The sequence below is a fragment of the Anguilla rostrata genome, chromosome 11 (assembly GCF_018555375.3).
Source record: "Anguilla rostrata isolate EN2019 chromosome 11, ASM1855537v3, whole genome shotgun sequence".
NCBI classification, from domain to species: domain Eukaryota; kingdom Metazoa; phylum Chordata; class Actinopteri; order Anguilliformes; family Anguillidae; genus Anguilla; species Anguilla rostrata.
The window spans coordinates 38,132,202-38,154,637 of NC_057943.1; the positions used below are offsets into that span (position 1 = coordinate 38,132,202).

At 46.4% G+C, this 22,436-nt stretch overlaps 1 protein-coding gene across 1 annotated transcript in view; it reads right to left on the bottom strand.

The window, feature by feature from the left end:
* Positions 1-22,436, bottom strand: part of LOC135234856 (kinesin-like protein KIF21B) — a 99,883-nt gene that overhangs the window by 68,844 nt on the left and 8,603 nt on the right. The window contains 4 exon segments of the mRNA XM_064299850.1: positions 1,399-1,533; positions 2,231-2,380; positions 4,419-4,592; positions 5,115-5,337. Of these exon segments, the coding sequence (XP_064155920.1) occupies positions 1,399-1,533; positions 2,231-2,380; positions 4,419-4,592; positions 5,115-5,337 (682 nt within the window).

The window sequence follows — 22,436 nt, forward strand, 5'->3', positions numbered from 1 at the left end:
CATACACACACACTGCAGGATTACACACCCTCATACACACACGCTATGACAAGAGAGACAGTTCATAAATAGGCCATGCCCCCATGCCTTCAAATAGTCCTTTGCACTCCATATAGTTAGTGTTAGCAGTCAGTGGATCAAGATTATGAAAAGGCAGAAAAATTGATGTGTAATCAGCTGGACAAATAACAAAGCCAAGAACCCCAATTTTAAGATTTATGTCCACCCATGCCCAAGCACACAGCCAATGAGGCAAAAGCAGCAGATAGATTCAGGGCATTAGATGTGAGGGGATATGCGCACACAACAACTTTTCAGCATTTTTATAAAACCTCCATTTCACATGCCAAATGCTGAATCTTTCATTGCTTGATCATTAACAAAATATAATGAATGTAATCCTGCACCTGGCATAATACTATACGGACAAGACAGCAGTGTACGTCACCTTGTTAAAAACAGAAAGGTGCCCCACCAATCACAGAGTACACTGGTAACAACCAATAAAAAAACACTGATGGTGACCACTTCCTGGATACCCACATGAAATGAATGAATGAGTCACTGCATTTCTATGGCACTTTTCCGAACACTCAAATTGCTTGACAGTGATGACTTGGAACTCACCTAACCCACCACCAATGTGTAGCATGTGTAGGGTAATGAACGGCAGCCATTTTGCGCCAGAACGCTAAGGTGGAGCCAATTCAATCAGGGGATGATTAGGTGGCAAGTTTTTGAGAGAGCCAAATTGGGAATTTATCCGAGACATCGGGGAACCTCCTACTCTTAGCGATAAGTGTCATGGGATCTTTAATGACCACAGTGAGTCAGGACCTCGGTTTAACGTCTCATCTGAAAGACAGCATCTCCTACAGCACAATGTCCCCATCACTGCACTGGGGTTTATTTGACCAGAGGTAAGATTGCCCCCTGCTGGCCCACCAACACCACTTCCAGTAGCAACGCAGTATTCCCTGGTGGTCTCCCATCCAAGTACTAACCAAGCCCACCGTTGCTTAGTTACAGCGATTCGGCAGGAGCAGGGTACATGGTGGTATGGCTGCTGACATGTCAAGTCGGTCTATCTGCACTTCCAGACTCACTACAAAGCACACCCATCGGTACAAAACCAGCCCAGCATAAGAACACATGAGTACGGGACGCACCCACCGTACAGGGGGAAGGTCTTCTATCAATGTGTCACCCTACCTTCCCAGAGGATCAGAAGGGGTGTGTCTTATACCCTTCTCTATCCTCAAATCACCAGTGGTGTTGTTCTATTGGTCACTGACAATGTACTTTGTGATTGGTGGATCTCCTCTCTTCCTCTACGCACAAAGTGACAGTGCTGCTGTACTATACAATTCAGCAGCCCTGTCCAGCGCGCTGCCTCACCGGCTCCCCCTGGTGGCTGACCCTCATCTGGCCGATGTGTATGGTGAAGATGGCGTGAGAGCGCGAGCTCTGGGCGTTCATCTGGGTGCTGGCGGTGGTGCGAGAGAGGGCCCCCCGCTTCAGACACTGCAGTAACTGTGAGGGAGGGGAGGGGGGAGTCAGATTGGGGGTGCATCTATTTCATGCACAGATAGATCCCAGACCTGAGTCAAATAATTCATGTATATTGAATGTATTATTGAAAAATACAGCGCCTTTGGAAGGTATTCAGACCCCTTCACTTTCTCCACACTTTGTTACATTACAGCCTTATTATAAAATGGATTAAATTCATTTTTATTCTCATCAATATACACACAATACCCCATAATGACAAAGCAAAAACAAGTTTTTAGAAATTTTTGCAAATGTATTAAAAATAAAAAACTGAAATATCACATTTACATAAGTATTCAGACCATTAACTCAGTACTTTGTTGAGTCACCTTGGCAGCGATTACAGCTTTGAGTCTTCTTGGGTATGACGCTACCCAAATCTTTTGACCTAGGAGATATACTGTACCTACAGTACCTGGATTTAAGATTTTTCATTGACTGACTAATTGATTGACATGAAGTACAGCCACCCTCAGCTCTCAAACCATTGAACTAATCCTCAAAAGCGGTGCTAATAAGCTTGATGCGTAGAATCGGGCGTGTCCAAGAGTTGGGTTCAAACAAAAACCTGCACCCACACCGGCCTTTTTTGCATAAGATTGGACCCCCAACAGCGACTCCAAATCCGCACAGTGTGTGCACCCCAGCAGGCCGGTGCGGGCGGGCGTGTCCTCACCTCCCCCTCGGAGCTGACCAGGCGAGAGGTCACGCCCGTGGTGTAGATGCTTCCGCTGGAGTCCTCGTGGATTCGGATGCTGGACTTCCTCTCGCGAGCGTCCGGGTCCCGAGAGTCGTCGAACAGGTCCAGGATCTCCTCGTTGTACAGCTGAAAGACACACAGACACGGGCGCGTAACCAGAAACTGCATCAAATATTCTTCAACAAGAAATACTTTTACAAATAGCCTTTCCTCCAAGTCAGAATTCAAGACTTGCCATAAACGTTCCATTGGACATAAGGTTTTTTTTCTGTCGCTTGCAGAAAGCGTCTGGCAGGAAAGTCGGTCTCATGCACGCAGACAGAACAAACCAAAGCAGAACCACTCAGGTGCACTTCAGTACCAAGTGCACTTCCTGACATCCTGGTGCACTTTTAAATGTTTAGGTTTCCTTCGATCCAGATCCAGGATGACTCAAAACAATCTGAGCGTGAGCAGGAAAACGGATTTCAGGTCCAGTCACGGCGATTTGGACCAGAATCGCACTCGTTTATATAATCTCGATCTTGGGTGCGCTGAAGTCCAGTGGCGAGTTTGCTGCCGTGTCCCACGTAGAGCTCGCTGGCCTGGGACAGATCTTACACGATCTTGTGGGGAATGATTCAAACCCAGCGTCCGGAGAGCACAGGGCCCCTAAGACTGTGCAGACGCGCCTCACTGCGGCGGTTCAGAGCGCTGGGTTAGCGGTTCGCTCCTGCCTGCGCCGGACTGAGGCTGTGACTGCTGTCGCCGCGCAAGGTTTTCAGCGGACCTGCATCGATGGCACGCAGCGGGGGCTCCAAGCGGCCCCAGGACTATACAAACGGCCCTCGTGCGACCAAACAAAAGCAGCAGCTGACTCAACAAGCCAAGGCTGGGACAGCGTCAGTGGCCAACGGGGAGCAGCAAGTTCAGCAGCTCAACAGAGCACACGTACGAGCACCTAACGGAATCAGCCAATGGGAAACCACCATCACCCCCACCAGAGGGACAGAGATGTATGCCGGCAGCCAATAAGTAACCATTATCACCCTCCAGAGGGGAGGTGATTCATGTTAGCAGCCAATAATATAGCATTGGTAGCCAAAGTGGGGACAGGATGTACATTAGCAGGGGCAGTGGAGGTTCTGAAAAGCATGACATCATTACATGCCTTAATGCCAGAGTTGGGCTTAGCCAATGGGCAGCCTTGGTGTATTACCTCTCCAGAGCTGTGGAGGAAGTAGTTATTTCACAGCTCTTCCTTAAATTCTGGCTGCCCGCAGCTGTTTTTCCGGTAAGCGTCTACTAAGCCATGACTAATTCTTCCGTCTCCTGCAACAATCATTTTGGTGCGATTTCATAAATTGGGTCAAAGTAGTACCTCCAGGAAATCGCGATCTTGCGATCGCAATAGTTCAAATAGGGCAAATTCAACCAAACTCCGCAATATTTGCGGGAGCTGGAAATTTTGCTAAATTCCCGTGATTTCTCTGCATTAAATGTCCAAATCCAGAGCTGTATAAAGAGCTGTATATATGCGTTAACACATATAGAAAATATGTAGCAAAATGCATCTGTAGGGGCTGCGGTCATAAAAAAGCTTGACCTGTGTAACGTTACTTGTTGCTCCACAGGGAAAGACCGTTCATCACTGCATACAACTTGGTTTACTCCAAAAGTACGTTCGGAAACTTTGTATTAAAATAACTTTTCATTTACAGTTAGCAAGGCTCTTCAACCTCTCCTCTCATCATCAAAACAAACGGCAAAACAGGAAGTGACGGGGTTTATGGGAAATGTGGTCTTATCATGAGAATCAGGCTACCAAAAATTGCAATTTTTTTCCTCGACTTGCAATGTTTGCCAATTCCCACGATTTCACCACAGACAAATCACCTAAAACTTCACAAATTTCATCGCAATTTTTGAGAAAAGCCGCTGCAAAATCAAGCATTTTCGATCGCAACAATCACAAAAAAACAAAATCTTGGAGGGACTATCAAAGGTAGCATTGCACCACGCAGATTTGGGCTGTAAACATTTTTTAAGAATTATTAAAATTTTTCAAATTTTTTAATTTCAAATTGGAATCCTCCTCGTCACCCACACACAGAGCTGCACGGGTCGGTGGTCAGGTGGTCAGGCGGACCGCTTCTCTTTGAATAGATGTATAAAGAATGCTCACCTCCAGAAACTGAGCGCTGACTTTAAATTCAGGGGGACGCTCCCGCGCCTCCGCCCGCCGTCTCTCTATGCCCTGGAACAGCTGGCGCACCGCCCGCGGAACGATGCCCTCCTCCTCCTCCAGCACGCTCACATCAAATCCCGTGCCCATGGTGTAGGTTTTCCCTGAGCCGGTCTGCATACACACACGCGCATGCACGCGCACACACACACGCACATGTATGGACACACGCATGCACAAGCACAAGCATACACACACACACGCACATGCATGGACACACACGCAAGCACGCACACGCACAAGCATACACACACATGCACGTATGCACACATGCACGCACATGTATACACGCACGCACATGTACTCACACAGATACACACACACATGCACACGCATACACACATGCACCCACGCACATGTATACACACACGTACGCATATGCACACAGACGTATACACACACGCATACACACACACACACGCACGCGCATGCACACATACATGCACACAGTAGAAGAGAAACATACACACACAAATGTGAATTCATTAGTAATGATCTCAAATTCAAATCCTGTAGGACCAGTGTCTGCAGGTTTTTGGTGTTTCAGCACTTAATTTCTTCATTTAAGACACTGATTGGCTGATTATATTGGCATATTATATCGGTGTTTCTACAGCTTGTCTGTTGAACTCGGACCTGGCCGTAGGCAAACACAGTGGCGTTGTATCCTTCGAAGCAGCCCTCGATCAGCTTGTGAACACAAGCGGAGTAGATCTGATGTTGCTGCGCGTCTGTGTCGAACACAAAGTCGTAGGTGAAGGCCTTGTCCTTTCCCAGCAGCACCTGGGGCTCTCCGGGGGGCACCAGGGTGCAGATGTGACACCCCTCGATCTTCTCCTTCGCCATCTGTGGGCGGACCCTGAGTAAAAATATAGAACAAAGTCACACTGCAGGATTACACACAGCATTGTCAGCACAGTAACCTGCATTGAACACAGTGCTACCAAAGAAAGATTACACTGCAGGATTACACACAGCAGTGTCAGCACAATAACCTGCATGAACACAGGGCTACCAAAGAAATATTACACTGCAGGATTACACACAGCTGTCAGCGCAGTAACCTCATGAAACACAGTGCTACCAAACTGCACAAGAATACTCCTCCCACTTAGAGGCACTAGATCAGGGTCCTCATCTTTCGAAAGCGGTGTGGGTGCAGGCTTCATTCAACCAAGCAGTTACACACCTGATTCCACTAATCAAGTTCCTTAGCAAAGACTCCAGTGTTTGATTAGTAGAATCAGGTGTGTAACTGCTTGGTTGGAACGAAAGCCTGCACCCACACCGGCCCACATATTTCTAAACACCTGTTTTTGCTTTGTCATTATGGGGTACTGTGTGTAGATTGATGAGAATAAAACTCAATTTAATCCATTTTATAATACGGCTGCAACATAACAAAATGTGGAAAAAGTGAAGGGGTCTGAATACTTTCCGAAGGTACAGTAACTGCCAAATAAACACCAAATGGACCACAGTCACCCCCTTATGCTTTACACATAACCCAGAAGGCTTCTCACACCAGCTCAGGGAGAAAAGGTGCTGACTTCAGCATCCTGCAGCTCAGCATCCCAGCTCCTGACATTAGTATCAGGTTCATGCTCAGTATCAAAATAGATTAGGCTAATAACCATTCAAAGTTTTCATTATTGCATTTTTTTTGTTAGCCAGGATATCATTTGAGCCTGGCACTGAAACTCCTGGAACTCTGTATTCCATCATGTAGCCCATTTTTTGTTCTATGTTGCCTGTTTTTATTATCGTCTTAACAGACACACCATATCCACTCTGACATGCACATTTTTAATATGTCATACACTCACAACTGGATATATGAATGCAGTAAACAAGGTTAAGTATCTTATTTACAGGGGCACAGTGGCAGTGTCCCACCCAGGATTTCAACCTGTAACATCTGAGAGACACAGCGCCATTTCTCAACATGACTTTTATTTACATTGTAAATGTAAAAGAGGCCTGCGCACTGAACAACATTTGCATAATGAACAACTGACACTTCCACTCGGCCCCAGTAACTGTAATAGGCAGTGTTTTGTACCGTACGTCTTTTTTCAAAAACAGCGGGAACATCTGCAGTTGCTGCAGGACATGGAAATGACTGGCCAGTGACTGGCCATGATGGCAGAAGCACAAGCCATGCATAACTGTGATGGGTGCGACAGTGCCATTTGTTTGACTGGATGTTAGCATCCACACGTTCACCCTCCTGACCAGCTGTACGAGCCGAGCTCCACCACAGGCTGCCCACAGGATCCATCGGGTGAGGCTACAGCAGCCTGCCTGGGGGGACTGAGGGGAACACTATGAACGTGCGCGCGCGCGTGTGTGTGTGTGTGTGTGCAAGTATGTGTGTGTGTGTGTGTGTGTGTGTGTGTGTGTGCGTGAGTGTGTGTATGTGCGTGTGTGTGTGTGCGTGTGTCTGCGTGTGTGTGCTGCGTGCGGGCGAGAGTCTAATCGAGCACAACGACATACGGAAACTGTTTTTGAAAATGTGTTCCCTGAGATGTCACTTCCCCACAGGCCTGCGGCACCACAGAGGAAGAGAGCAAAGCAGTTTCCTCCCACAGCACAGACCAGCGCACACAAGCGCAGATTCTCTATATGACTCACCAGATACTCCACTCCTACACTCTTTCCGCTCTGCTCTGGTAACCAGGCCGGCAGAAGCAGTTCCCCGTGCTTTCAGTGCATTTCCATCCACTGCCACAGTCATTTCAGTGCTCACAGCCCATTGATGAATTCACAGAAGATGCATCAGATTTTTATGTTTCATCTTCGCAGGTTGCGATTCAGAACTTGAAATGTTAAGAATATGGGGCTGAGTATCTGATGAGCCCATTGAATCTGTTATTCGAGCCACCTGGAATCATGACCACAGGTCTACCTCCCCGTTTCTCAGAACAGAGTGCAACATCGGACTACAAGCTCTTCCAGCAACTCTTCAGAGAGAGGCCTCAGCTGAAGAGGCCAGTAGACCTTCTGCAGTGTCGCTCTGAACAGCACACTCCTGAGGACTGCTTTTTCTCTCGCCGGCGTTCATGTTCTTCCTGTCGCTAACGTAGACAAGCCATGACTCGCTGGCACATATGTGGAAGCACCTGACACGCATGCTTGCCGCTCACACACCGCACACACACACCTTCACACCACCTACACGCCCCTCACACACCGCTCACACACCACCTACACACCACTCACACACCGCTCACACACCACTGACACACCACACCGCTCACACACGTGCGTTTTCATGACACATGAGTTTGGGTTTGCGCGCGCAGTGACGGGCAGGAATGCCAGCTTGGCCCTGGGGAAGGGGGTGGGGTTCGGTATGGGATATAGTCTCCACTCCAATCCCTTTGTTTATTAACCGCAAGAACAAATGAAGATGATCACTGGGCTCTGCAGTGGCTTAGCTGGAATGGGGACTATTCTCTTTTCTTGGACAGGCTCCCCAGTCTTCTCCCTTCCTCACCCCTTTGGTGGACCGGCACAGATGGGGACAGGTCAGGGAGATTAACGTGTGCTAATGAATATGCGTGGGGAATGACTGGGGAAAAATCATGTTTTGGCAAGGCATAGTTACTCACCCTATACAATACCCTTGTCAGACCACACTGCAGAGTATTGTGTGCAGTTCTGGGGACCGTACTACAAGAAAGATATAGAGGCGCTGGAAAAGGTCCAAAGAAGGGCAACCAGATTGATTCCGGGTATAAAAGATAAGTGTTATGAGGAAAGGCTTGAGATGCTTGGACTTTTCAAGCTTAGTAAAAGGAGACTTAGGGGAGATCTTATTGAGGCTTTTAAATTTATTAAAGGGATTAACAAAGTGAACTATAGGAAATTATTCAAGGAGTCGTTGAAAGAGGCAATGAACTGCAAGGTATTTTACACAGACGTTTGGAAATATTTTTTCACACCGAGAGTGGTCAATGTGTGGAATAGCTTGCCTTCATGTCTGAATCTCCTTGGGTACAACTAGGAGGCTCTATCACCACTTCACCTTCACAGGGCTTGCTTTGTTATGATCTCGTTTAAATGCTTTTTTAATTCAGTGCTTTTGACAGGAACCTATTGTTGTTGGCTAAAGCAAAAAGAAAACAAAAAAAGAAGAAAACAAAAAAGGACGCAAAAAAGAAAGTAAAGGCGACTCAAACTTGGGAACTTTTCTTTCCCACAACCACAAGTGTAATTGTCGGGGTTAAAGGTCAGATGAGCCGTTTTCCATGGCAACAAACTCGCAGTGCAGAAGCAGGCTAAACACATGAATTGGGACGGTACGGTGGCCACAGTGGTGCAATCCTTCCTCCCTCCCGTCCCCCGGCCAGTAGGACCAGACAATGGCCCGATTGTGAACCCGGCGGATTACCAGCCAAACGTTTAGAGAGGGGATCGCAACTGGGCTGGGCTCCAAGGGCCCAGTTTATCTGAAGCTACAAACCCTCCCGGAGATAATGACAGGCTTTGTGTCATGTCTCCACTGGGATGTCTTTTCAACGCCGACTGAACTCCGATAAGGAAAAAAACTTTTCACAGCATCGCCCCAAACCGGGGATCAAACGAAAGGGAACTGGCCTGAAAGGGCAAGAAGCTGAAAGTAATTTGGTCTCTATAAACCCGTTAAGTACCTCAAGACTTATGGAGGTCCTACTCAAGAGTTACACACCTTCATTGCATCACAGATCACTGAAGAAATGTGACCAAGAGTGTCTGGATGAGGTTCAATTTCTGTACAGGAAATTAGCCTTTTTTTAAAAATCTGTCAGAAGTGGACCCTGGATACAGGCAGAAACTTTGCAGCCCAACCCCCACACTGCAGCCCCCCCCCCCTCACTGCAAACCCCCCACACTGCAGCCAGCCCCCCCCACCCTGCAAACCCCCCCACACTGCAGCCCCCCCCCCCCCCCCCCCCACTGAAACCCCCCACACTGCAGCCCCCCCCCACTGCAACCCCCCTGAATAGCACCTTTATAATGAGCAGAATTTACAGCTTTTGATGCAGACGGTCTTGAGGAAAGCTCCAGCGGTGCCGCTCCCCGCTGCGTTATCTGCGCGAGCGGAGCAGCGTGCAGCAGGAGGGAGGGCTTTGCATAGATAGAGGCGGGTTTGCATAGGCTGGTGTGGGAAGGCCACAGGCAGGCAGGCAGGCAGGCAGGCCATTTGCATGACTGCAGTCCCCAGGCTTAAGCATGCTCACTGCAGGCGAACACTGTTCAGACCCACCCAGAGCCCTGCGACAGGCAGGAAGATCATGCCCTAGTGCATACGCACGCAAATGCAAACAAATATGTCCGCACGCTCCTGCACGCATGCGCACACAAGCACACACACGCACGAACACACACACACAAACACGCACGCTCCTGCACACATGCACACACAAGCACACACGCACGCACGCACACACACACACACACGCACCCTCCTGCACACATGCACACACAAGCACACATGTACGCATGGACGCACGCACACACACACACACGCGCACGCTCCTGCACACATGCACACACAAGCACACACGCACGCACGCACACACACACACATGCACGCTCCTGCACACATGCACACACAAGCACACGCACGCACGCACACACACACACACGCACGCTCCTGCACACATGCACACACAAGCACACACGCACGCACGCACACACACACACACACGCACGCTCCTGCACACATGCACACACAAGCACACGCGCACGCACGCACACACACACACACACGCACGCTCCTGCACACATGCACACACAAGCACACACGCACGCACGCACACACACACACACACGCACGCTCCTGCACACATGCACACACAAGCACACGCACACCCACATCCATGGTGTGACCAGCTGACACGCACATCCTGCACAAATGAGTGACATCCCCTCAGTGAAAGGCTGAGGCTCTTTCCGTGGCATAACAGAGAGCTACGGTGGGTCACAGTGTAGTATAATAGGTAAGGGCCTTCAGTATATATCTAGCTGTATAAATGGATGCTATGTAAAAAGTTGTGTAAGAGAATACACATAAGAGCGTCTGCTAAATGCCTGTAATGTTAAGTATTGTAAGCTACGGCCTATTCGATTTTAGGACCGCCTCTTTCGGCGCAGGGAAGGAGGTGTCCCATCCCTGTACAGAGCAGCACTGCTGAGGGAACAGGAGCAGAACGATTAGGATTAGCCCAGCTGGCAGAAACACACACCTGCACCCCACACAGCTGCCAGCCCAGCAGCGAGGCGGGGGGGTGGGGTGGCACACAGCAGCATCTTTCAAATCACCCGGACTGGGGGGTGGGGGGGTGGAGCTCTCACACCATTGGACGCACGATGACAGGGGGTGGAGATGTTTTCAGAACAGTTTCTGTGAACAGCTGGGGAAAGCACAGGACTGCAGAAAAGCAGTAAATCATCCAAGAGGACAGGGAATCCAGCTTCCACACGGCACGACTTCCAGATACAGTCCACTGGATTTATTCATGGCAACTAGACAGTGATATTAGTGTAATGCGCTGTGGACTGTGTGAAACTAGCCTGATGAGTCCACACACTGTGTTCACTCCCCAGTATAATTACCACCAAATAAGTGATTTTTCAGTCATTGTGGCTCAATTTTTTCAAAGAGCCGCAATGGCGGAAACAGCATTTATATTAGGCACTCATACATTAATCATACAGAGAAACAAACACAGTGCACAGACTCATTCATGTTACTTATTCTTAAAGATCATTCTTGGGCACTTAAATGCATGAATGCAGGCAATAAATCATATTTAAGCAGCAGATTAAATTTGATTTTATATCCATTTTAGCAGAGACATATGAACACCTGTCATACCTATCGAACTGCAAGTTCAAATTAAAGAACTACATACAAGCATAGGTTAGGCTAAGTGAAGGCACGCTTGAACTGGAATATCTCAATGGAGATGAGCGCACCACAGATCTTCAGTAAGACTGCTGCTCTGGAATATTCCAGTAGAGAATTAACAGCTTTGCCAAAATCTCCAAGGCCCTGGTGTCGTAAAATAATTTGAGAGACACAAAACAAAACATCCTGAAAGAGCATGAAAGAGCACAGCTTACATACGCTCTCCAACATCAGATACCCAAGATCACTGGATAAGATACGTTCTCCAACATCAGATACCCAAGATCACTGGATAAGGTACGCTCTCCCACATCAGATCCTCGAGATCACTGGATAAGATACGCTCTCCAACATCAGATGCCCAAGATCACTGGATAAGGTACGCTCTCCCACATCAGATACTCAAGATCACTGGATAAGGTACACTCTCCAACATCAGATACTCAAGATCACTGGATAAAATATGCTCTCCCACATCAGATACTCAAGATCACTGGATAAGGTACACTCTCCAACATCAGATACTCAAGATCACTGGATAAAATACGCTCTCCCACATCAGATACTCAAGATCACTGGATAAGGTACACTCTCCCACATCAGATGGATCACTGGATACTTTAAAAAATATATAGAGAGGCCTGACTGAGGACTCTGAACTCTGTGTGATCCATCTACTTCATTTATGTGCTCATGAACCCTTCCTTCAAACAGCAATCTTCACCAGTAAACTTCCCAGAACATGCCTCTGAATCAGCAACAGCAAAAAATAAATAAATAGCACAACACAACACAGCTCACACTGCTCACATTGCATACTGGTGAAGGGAGGAATATTTGTTTAATTTTTTCAGTAATAGAAGAAGGCCATTTGTTTAATGAATGGACAGACAATTCAGAAATCTACACAGAAACTTTAGGGGTCAATTTATAGGCTACAAATTAAAAAAGCTATAAATTAACTTGGTTCTGAGGAAATTTAGCAGTAATCTGCCAGCACAACATTGAGGGAAATACCTTTCCTTGGACGATACCTTTCACTTTAGTTACATGGATGGAAATAGAATGGCTGGGTATAGAAAAATGGCTTTTACACCAGAGAACAGTTTGCATCTCCTCCCTGCATCTATTCCCTCTTCTGAACTTTAGAAGCCGGAAAGCCTGGGTGCTGAGTGTCTGGTTTTCCAGTCAGGCTGGCTAGGCCTGAGTTTGTACCTAAAGCCTCACACTGCGGTCCCACACGCTTACCCAGCACGGGCCTCGGATGTGGAGTTCAGACTAAATCCATCCCATAAAACATCCCTGTGGCGTTAACATCATGCACCTACTGAAAGACAACTGCTAATATCCTCATTAAAGAGGCTACCTTTGATAACTGCACCCTTGAGAAGGAGCAGGAGCAGGTCCTCACCTTGACACTGACTGGCCCAATCAGAATTCAGGGGATTAGAAGGGGCGAGAAGCTTGAGTTAGAGATACCGAGGGGTGGCAGAAGACCACCATGGAAAAGCGGGTGCTGGCACAGGCATTAGCATGGCAGGAAAAGCCCTGTCGCTGGCACAGGAGAGAGCCGGGCACAGAGCTTCACCACGGCTGCAGCGCCATCTCCACCAGGCAGATCAGACGGTGCTCCGCTGAACACTAGACATCACCAAAGCACAGCCATTACTGTCCAACCAGCCCCCACCGGAGGGAATGAGACTGCTGCAGAGAAGACTGCGAGCACGACTGGCAGCTCGGGGTCAATTTTAAATAAAAACTGACCTGGATTTGTGACTATTTACTATTTCGCACTCTAGCAGCTCAAACAGTACTTTGAAAGACATACACTGACAGCGCTACGCAGAGGAGAGGTGGATCTAAGAAGTGGATCCCCCGCCCCCCCCCCAGAGAGAGCCAGGCAGAGCTGGGCTGTGACAGGAGCCCCACTGATGTCTGAAAACCACGAGGAGGGTGAGGTCATGACCAAGGGAGGATGACATCAGTGAGGGAGCGAGGGGGTGGGTGCCAGTGCTGGGGGACGGTGGGATGGCTCAGCCACTGTCTCCCGCCCATCACCCCCCCCCCCTTCATACACCAGTACTCTCATACACCAGCACTCTCATACACCTGAACCCTCATACAGTACCCTCATACAACAGCACTCACATACCTGCACCCTCATACACCAGCACTCTTACACACCAGTACTCTCATACACCCACACCCTCACACACCAGCACTCTCATACACCAGTACTCTCACACACCTGCACCCTCATACATCTGCACTCTCATACAACAGCACTCACACACCTGCACCCACATACACCAGCACCCTCATACACCTGCACACTCATACACCTGCACTCGCATAATTACGTAGCCTAGTGTAAGTACGGTCAGATTCTCTTAGCACCGCAGTTCTCTTTTCCTAAGTCCATATCAATTCTCCTTCACATCTTTCCTTGACCTCATGACGTTTTCCATCAAGGTCAAGGAAAAGTGGTTAGGAAAAGGACATAGGACATAATTTTTTTGACTATTCGGACGCAGGCAAACACCTGCCTGTGTGCGTGCCTCCCCCAAGGCGTTACGTCATTGTTTTGCAATGCGCAGCTGTCGTAAAAACATGCTGGCATCAATAAGCGGAATCAATAAGCTTGGAGGCATACTATTCCAGTGAATAGGATAACTCGATTCCCATCCCTATTTCAATGTGCCCAGCATTCCCAGGTTGTTGTAAGATTCAGTAGCCAATCAGTACTTGAATACAAGTTTTTTGTCGAGTGCAAAAACTTTGATATTATTTATTTTAATTTATTTTGTTGTTGTTGAAATGTCCCCAGCATTCCAAGGCTGTAAGAATCAATAGCCAATCAGGACTTTTTCAAGTTTTTTGTAGAGTGCAAAAACTTTGATATTATTTATTTTAATTTAATTTAATTTAATTAATTTTGTTGTCGTTGAAAACACAGCATTCCAAGACATTGGAATGTACATTGATGTCAGATTCTTTGTAAGACTCTGCTATGCTGTAAATTGTTGTTGATTTTTTTGAATGTGTGTTGAATAAATGACTTATTTATAACAACATTCACATTACATAGTCATATTTTCAAATCTCCAGTCAGCTTTTAGCACTGTCTTGATGTAGGGCCCTATGGAATCTGTGTTATAGCTTTTTTAAATTCTCAATTCCACAATTCCGTCTGTGATTCTGTTATCACAGAAACTACAGGGTCCTACATTAATGCTGCCATCAGTCTGTCTCTGGCCCGCACCGGGCCCCCATCAAAAATGACACGGGCCGGCGGCCCCCGTCAAAAGATACTTGCCACCGGGCCTAACAACTTTTCTGGGGGAAACCCTGTTATCATTACCTTTATTTGACATATTAGGCTAGGTTATGTACTGGGTACAAAGAGGGGTAGCTCAATGGGTATTTGATGCAACCCTGAAAAATTTAGAAAGGGAAAAAAAAAATCTGGAGTAAAAAAAAAAAACAAGAGGAAGAGGTGAAAGGAGGTGAAATCTCTGTACTGTTGAAGACAGCCCTCTGAAAAGGCCCCCGACCCCAACTCCAAAACACAAGGGGGCCCTGAAAGTGAATTTATTCTGAGGAAAAAAACTTATTCTGAGACAGTCTCAAGCTTTTTACAGTCTTATTTAGAAGAGGAGGCAAGATAAAGCTGGATCTGCTCACAGAGAGATGGGTAAGAAGATGAGCATTTATTAGGCCGATGTCACTAAGCCCCGCCCATTTCCAAACCACTGTGCCACCAATCTGGGTCAATCCCTCTTTCATCAGCTCACACCCCTCTCCCCCTCTCCCTTGGCCCCACTGTCTCTCTGCCCCTCTGCCCTGGGGGAGGGGGGATCCAGGACCCGTGAAATAATAATCCTGGCCAAGGCGGGGGCACCGGTCTGCTCATTTCCTTGTCCTGGAAGTTCTGTGTCCTCCCCAGTCCTAACGCTATTCCCTCCTCCTTTGAATTCTATGCAATTACTGTAACTCAGCCCTCAAAATTTCACATTACTGTTCTGTACCGTCCTCCAGGTCCTCTCGGCTCTTTCCTGGATGAGCTGGAACTCCCTCCCCGAGGATGGCACTCCTGCTATTCTACTGGTAGACTTCAACCTCCCACCAGAGACCTCCCAACTATCCAGGGTTGCCTCACTCCTCCAGTCTTTTGTCTTATCCCAGTCTTCTTCTCCCCCCACGCACAAGGCTGGTAACCAACTAGACCTTGTATTCACCAGAAGCTGCTCCATTCCCCAACTCACGGTGATGCCCCTCCATGTCTCAGACCACTTCTTTCTTTCTCCCTGTCCTACGTACTCCCTCACAATTCATTCAACAGCTCACCCACAGTAACTTTCAGGAGAAATCTCTCTACTCTGTCACAATCCTCCCTCACCTGCTTCTTTCTCTAACCTGCCAGTTGATCTTGCTACCTCCATCTTCAACTCCTGCCTCTCCTAGTCCCTCGACTCACTTTGTCCTCTTGTCTCCAAACCAGAATGCTCTTCACCCACCTGCCCATGGCTGACTGAGTCACTACACTCCAGCAGAACATCACTGCGGGCTGCAGAGAGGAAGTGGAGGAAATCCCGATCCTCTGATGACCTGACCGCATATACCCTGCTGGCATGTGTCTCTAACCCATGCAAAATATTCTCCACATTCTCTTCCCTCCTCATTCCTCCTCCACCCCCATCTCCCTCTTCCCTTATAGCAGATGACTTTCTGGCTGCCTTTGAAGGAAAGGTGGCTACAATCCGGAACTCCTTTGCCCATCCAGTGAGCCCCCCCAACCCCCCGGGACAAACCCACGGCCACACTGACCTCCTTTGAGATGCTGGAGGACTCCAATGTACTACAACTCATCACCTCTCATCATGCAACCACCTATCCACTTGACTCCATCCCATCTAATGTTCTCCAACCTCCTGTCCAATGCAATTTGTCATTTCATATTACTCCACTGGCTACCGGTCGCTGCCAGGATCCGGTTCAAAGTCCTGACCCTTGCCTACACTGCAGCCAACAGGACAGCCCCTATCTACTTGCAGGACATGATTCGATCCTATACGCCTGCTCGACCACTCTGCTCTGCAGCAGCTTTGTACCCCCTCCCACCCGAGTAAAGGGATCACAGAGCTTCTCCACCCTAGCTCCCCAGTGGTGGAACAAACTCCCTGTCCCTCTTCAAACCTCTCCCTCACTACTCATCTTCCGCCACAATCTGAAGACTCATCTCTTCAGACTATACCTGGACTAACTACCACCACTCTGTATATTTCATTCTATATCCCCCCCCCCCACTTTCATGACACTCGTTACATGTTCCCCCATCCCAGCCATTTTTGGTAATTTGTATTTGTCTGAATATTGTAGCTTGTTCTTCTGCCTAGTTGGATTGGCAGAGGTTAGGTCAGAATAGTGTTCACTGTGTGAACTAAACTGTGTTCTTGGCTAAAATTAGCCGTACAAAATAAGTATTGTATCTTATTGAACCTGTGTTTTGTAGTTGTCCATGACCATGAAATGTACTTTTGTACGTCGCTTTGGATAAAAGTGTCTGCCAAATAAATGTAATGTAATGTAATCCGACAGGGGAGGGCGCTTTGCAGTAGCTCAGTATGTGTGTGCTATGTAGGCACACTTCTGGATAAGAACAGGCAAAAACATCTACAATGGACTTAACACCTGTTTGAGTGCTGCCATTTTGAACTCAACAATTATAAATTGACTTCAATCACTAAATTCCATTTGTGAGCATGCCATGCTAATTGAAAGGAAGGACATGTAAAAGCCGTTACAGTTTTTTTCCACCTCCTGTCCAATGCAATTTGTCATTTCATATTAAGGTTATTGCAACATTTGGCACAAACAATAAACTACCATGATGTTGCATAACAGACATGATACCACCTGCCACACATTTGTGAAGTGGGTAATTACAATGCACTTTGATTTGCATGTTGGGCATTTTAAACTCTTAGTAAAGTATTAGAGTCCTGTCTTGGGATTGGAACCTATGACCTTCCAGTGTGACTGAGCCTAAGAGAAGCTGCCCCAGTAATGGAAGGGTCCCAGTTCCCTAAATATTACTACAGACAGGAACACAGATAAAGTGATGCTTGGTTTTTGACAAGCGCTTACACAACATAGACTCAAACAAAACAAAGACACATACACACACACACAGAAAAGAGACAGACACATAAACACACAGACTCACAAAACAGACAGATACTGTACACACAGAAACACACACACACACACACACACACACACACACACACACACACACAACAGAGACAGACAGACAGACACACACACACCCAAGCATGCACACACACACAGGCAATCTTCAAAACGAATTACAGCACCCCCCGCCCCCCTGATTCACAGGCCGGTGTCGGGGCCACAGTTACAGGCACATCTGCACCCTTTCAGAGTCTCTTAAAAGTCACTGTGCCTCAACAAGACTCCTGTGAGAGGCTTTTATTGAGCTCATTCAGGACACCTCCCTCCCAGCCCCCAGGTAACACATCAGTCCTCCACTGGTATAATACAGCCACAAGCCCCATGCATTTAACCCGACCCTACCCAGGCCAAACCCAGCATACAGCAGTGGGCCTGTTGGGTTCAGGTTGGGTTGCAGACCGCTGTACCACGTATTCACACCAACTCATCCAGTGTGACATTTCTGACATCAGAACTCCCGAAATAACATCGACACTTAAAGCAAACATCTCAGGGGGCCGAGAAGCATCATGGTCAGGTAGCCCATGAGCAAGGTCCTTAAGGTGAACTGATTCAGTAAATATTTTAATAGTATTTCTAAAAATTTAAGCCATGTAATTCGGTCAGGATAAAATAGTTTACTAAATGTAAATATGTTTATTGTTTAGAGAAGATCTTATCATTTACACATGAAGCTAAAAATCTACCTAACAATAACCCCTAAATAATTTAGTTGTTTATATTAAATGAGTTTTTCCTTGATTCTGCAGACACATTGTGCTAAATGAGGAAAAAAGTTTTTATCTCGCGTTTAACTTTGAGCTTTTAAGCACAATAATTCTAAATGATAAATGAGTTTCTGGTTGTGCTACCTTTTATAATAATAAAATAAAGCTAAACACCCCTCAGTTTAAATAATTTATTATTATTATTATTATTATTATTATTATACTGTGCATAGATGCATTTGTACACGTGTGCAGATGTGCATGTTTGTCCATATGAGTGTTTGTGTGTGCGTCTGTGTATGTGTGAGCACGAGAGAGAGAGAGAGAGAGAGAGAGAGCTTACACACAGACATACATGCACTCACAGAGACAGTCAGACACACACGCACACACACACCTAACATCACTTACTGCCATTTTTGTAATACGCTTGTTTCTTTTTTTTGTTCTTTTTTTAACTAATCCATAATCTCCTCTCCCTTACCCAATAATCAATCCTCAGTCCCTCTCTGATTCAATGGGCTCTTCAGCAGGGCCATAGTCCCTTGAAAAAAGTCCTGTTAAAATGCCACGTATTTCATAACAATGTCCCCACAGAACATGTCCTTTTCAGGTAGACCAGGCAGACTGGCCTCATCCAGCAGGAAAAGAACATTACATCTTTTTACATTGTCACAGTAAAGCTGTATGTATAGCCTACATTCATAAGTATAAATAAAAAAAATGAAAAATGCAAACAAAAAAAAGTGTTAACTGGGAAACCCCTGGTGTGATGGCTCCACTTTAAACACTACTCAGGCATCTGCAGAGATCATACACTGCAGCCTGCCTGCCAAAGCAACACTCAGCCAGACCCTCCCAGACACAGGCAGCCTGGACCACTACACTGGCAGGACAGGACTGGCATAAAAATCTCCCCACTCCACATTTATGAGGTCACCTTGTGAGGTCACCAGGGGTTTTTCTGTTTTGCCAAAACCGGCAAAAATTGCTCAGCATGTGAGCAGACAATCCCCTCAGGACAATCCATGAGCCTCCAGAGCCCTAATCTACTTACTGCCGCACTGAAGGTGCTTAATACCCAGCAGGACTGAGATGCGCGCGCGCGCTCACAAACTGGAGCGAGAGGCCTCGCTGTTCATCAGACCGCCAAGACTGTGGGCTGATGCAAGAAGCACACCTAGTACAAGTGTGACCTGCCTACAGAAAGTAATCCGTATCTGTGGAGAAGTAGACACATATGTGCCGACAAATACATCCACTTCCCGTCTAACACTACTTTGTCACATGTGTATTTAATTTTGATATTATTGTTATTGTCATATTTTGCGAGTAGTTTACCGTACCAGTTAGAGACCTGGGCTTATAACTCAAGAGAAGGCCGGTTGAATCCACATTGCCACTGTACCCTTAAGCTAGGTAAGCAAATTTCTTCAGCAAACTGCAACTGTATAAATGGGTAAAACCATCTGCTAATTCCTATAAATAATGTTACTGCAAACCCAAAGTGCTGAGGCATCGTCGGCCTTCCAGTAAAAGCACGTGCATCAAATCCTTTCACCTACCGTACATTCTTTAAAAAAAGTCCTGAATATTTCTTGTATGTTCACTATAGATGCACACTAGCCCAACGTTAACTACCAACAGTAGACATCTGAAAACAGCCTGAAATCCTGAGAAAACAAATTTGGATTGCCTAATATTGCTGAGTCCATAAACAGGGAAGAAAGACAAATATACCACCCTGAAGGCAGCTGATGGGAAAGTGCGTGTTAACATGAGGAGAAACTGAAAGGCAAGTTTTCTTTCTGTTATGTTTCTGATTTCCTGTTCTACGGTTCTACATATTATTTTACTTTGGATAGATTTGTTTCTCTGTGGCAACCTGGCCCATTTTGATTAACTGTACAAAGGTAAAATTGGAGCAGAAATAAAGAAAAAAAATAAAAAGTTTGCAAATGGTAAGTTGAAAAGGGAGGAGGATGTAAAAAAAGGTTGTTATAATGACATTGTGTCTGGACACTTCATGACAAAAACTTACCACAACAAGAAACAAGCGCGAATCCGCAATAGCTGCGACCGCACACGCGCATACATCCATGCGTGCATGCATCCACGCACACACCCTCACACAAACACGTGACCTCTTCTTTGGCTCATGACCAACCTTTCCACAAAATCAAATCTGTGAATCCATTCGGGAGTTATGCGCCTTTTTGTGATAGGCCATGCCCATCGCCGCGCCCCCTCTTGGTCAATCGGCCTGAAAGTTACTCAGCTGTACCTTCCGGTCATGACCAACATCCATGCCAAATTTCAGCCTCCTGGGGTGGGAAACTTTTGTGGACCAACCGACCAACCACCCAATCAATCGACCCACCGACAGACAGAGCTATAGAGCAGCAGTTGCAGCTAAAAAAAGAAACAATGGGTTCAACTGAAGTTCTGCTACCATGTGTAGTGTCGTGTTTGACTCCTAATGACCAGCAATGTCCTGGAAAACAAGTCTTGGGCCAATAACCAGCATATTAGAATATTAGCTCAGCAGATAGTGGGGAACTGACAGGACAACTTTAACTCCAACTTTAACCTCACCATTTATCCTGACAGGGTGTGAGGTATTAAATGTAAGTACTATGATAAACACATTAACTTAAATCCAATTGCTACTCAATCCACCACTCAGTTAATAACATCCTGACACTGATGATAGCCTTCTCACCACAGAATAAAACTGCAAAAAAATATCTCCTGATGTGGAAAAATAACACTTCCACATGAAGTGCAAACTGAAAGACAGTCTCAATCACTTTTTGCTGATAAATCAAAGCTTTACATGAAAATATTTTTTAGACACTTGTTAGTTAAATGTTAATAATACCAAAGACCTAATCTCCACTGCGAAACACAGTGCTGTACAGTCTCTCCCTGCATGGTACTGAGGGCCTCCTGGAGCGAACAGTGGATGGGGAAATCCAACAGGGACACTGCTGTGTGTGACCCTGACTCCATTAGCCTGTATTAAGTGTATTGGCTAATTGGCTGAAGTCCTCCACGATAAACTGATAAATGTGGCTCTTTGTGTCTCTCTCAATGGGCTGATGTTTGTTTTCTCTGCAGCAGCCCTTTGACACTAAAGAGAAGGGGACACTTCCTACCCTCCCTCCCTCCGTCCCTCCTCCCTCTCTCTTCCTCTTTCTCTCAGTAGCAAGGCCAGGCCTGTGACTCCGCCCTCCGATAGTGGCGGCGATTGCATCACCGGCCCACTTTCTCCCACCCTGGTTTCGCTTCTGTGTTTGCGGAGGCCAGAATATAGGGGTGTAGGGGGTGTGTGTGTGGTGGGGGGGGGGGGGGGGGGGCAACCATGATACCTTCTACCATGGACGTCATGGTTGCCAGATGGACTGAACTTTCTTCAACCACACTGTACCTTGACTGCGATCGACCAACACGATAACTTGCATTTTATATGGGGCAGAGCAGTTGTGGTGACAAACCCATTTTAGCCAGGGAATTTTGCTTTCAATATCCAACAGATAATGGTGTGAATCTAAAAGCTGGGATTTTGTTCAGATATGATACCGGTCGAATGATTTTCTATACAACGTGGCTTATATTTTACATGTTAGTAACAAACATTGCCAAAGTAGTTGGCGCAAGGCAATCGTGGTGGTGATACAATCTGCTCTATTTTTGGTTTTCCTTTCAATATGTTTCCTTATGTTTTAAATATAAACTAGGATTTTTCTTTGTCCAGATATGATGATTTTGCTTTATGCCAATACAGCTAGCCCACAATTGTATTTGATTTTAGAAATAGAAATTACACACGGTACTGGAAAACATAGGCTAGTTAAGCTATTGGCTCTGCCCAACAGTAGATACATAACGATACACACACAAAAAAAATGTTGGCTAATGGTTGTACACAATATTATTAAGTAGACTCAAAAAATAATTTTCTGATCATTGTATTTACTAAATCAATAAAATTAGCTTGATAAGATTATAGACATGTTGCACGCAATGATGCATAATTGCAACTAAATTAGTTTGTCCTAGCCTACTTAATAACATTGAGGCTACTGTCCATGGCTG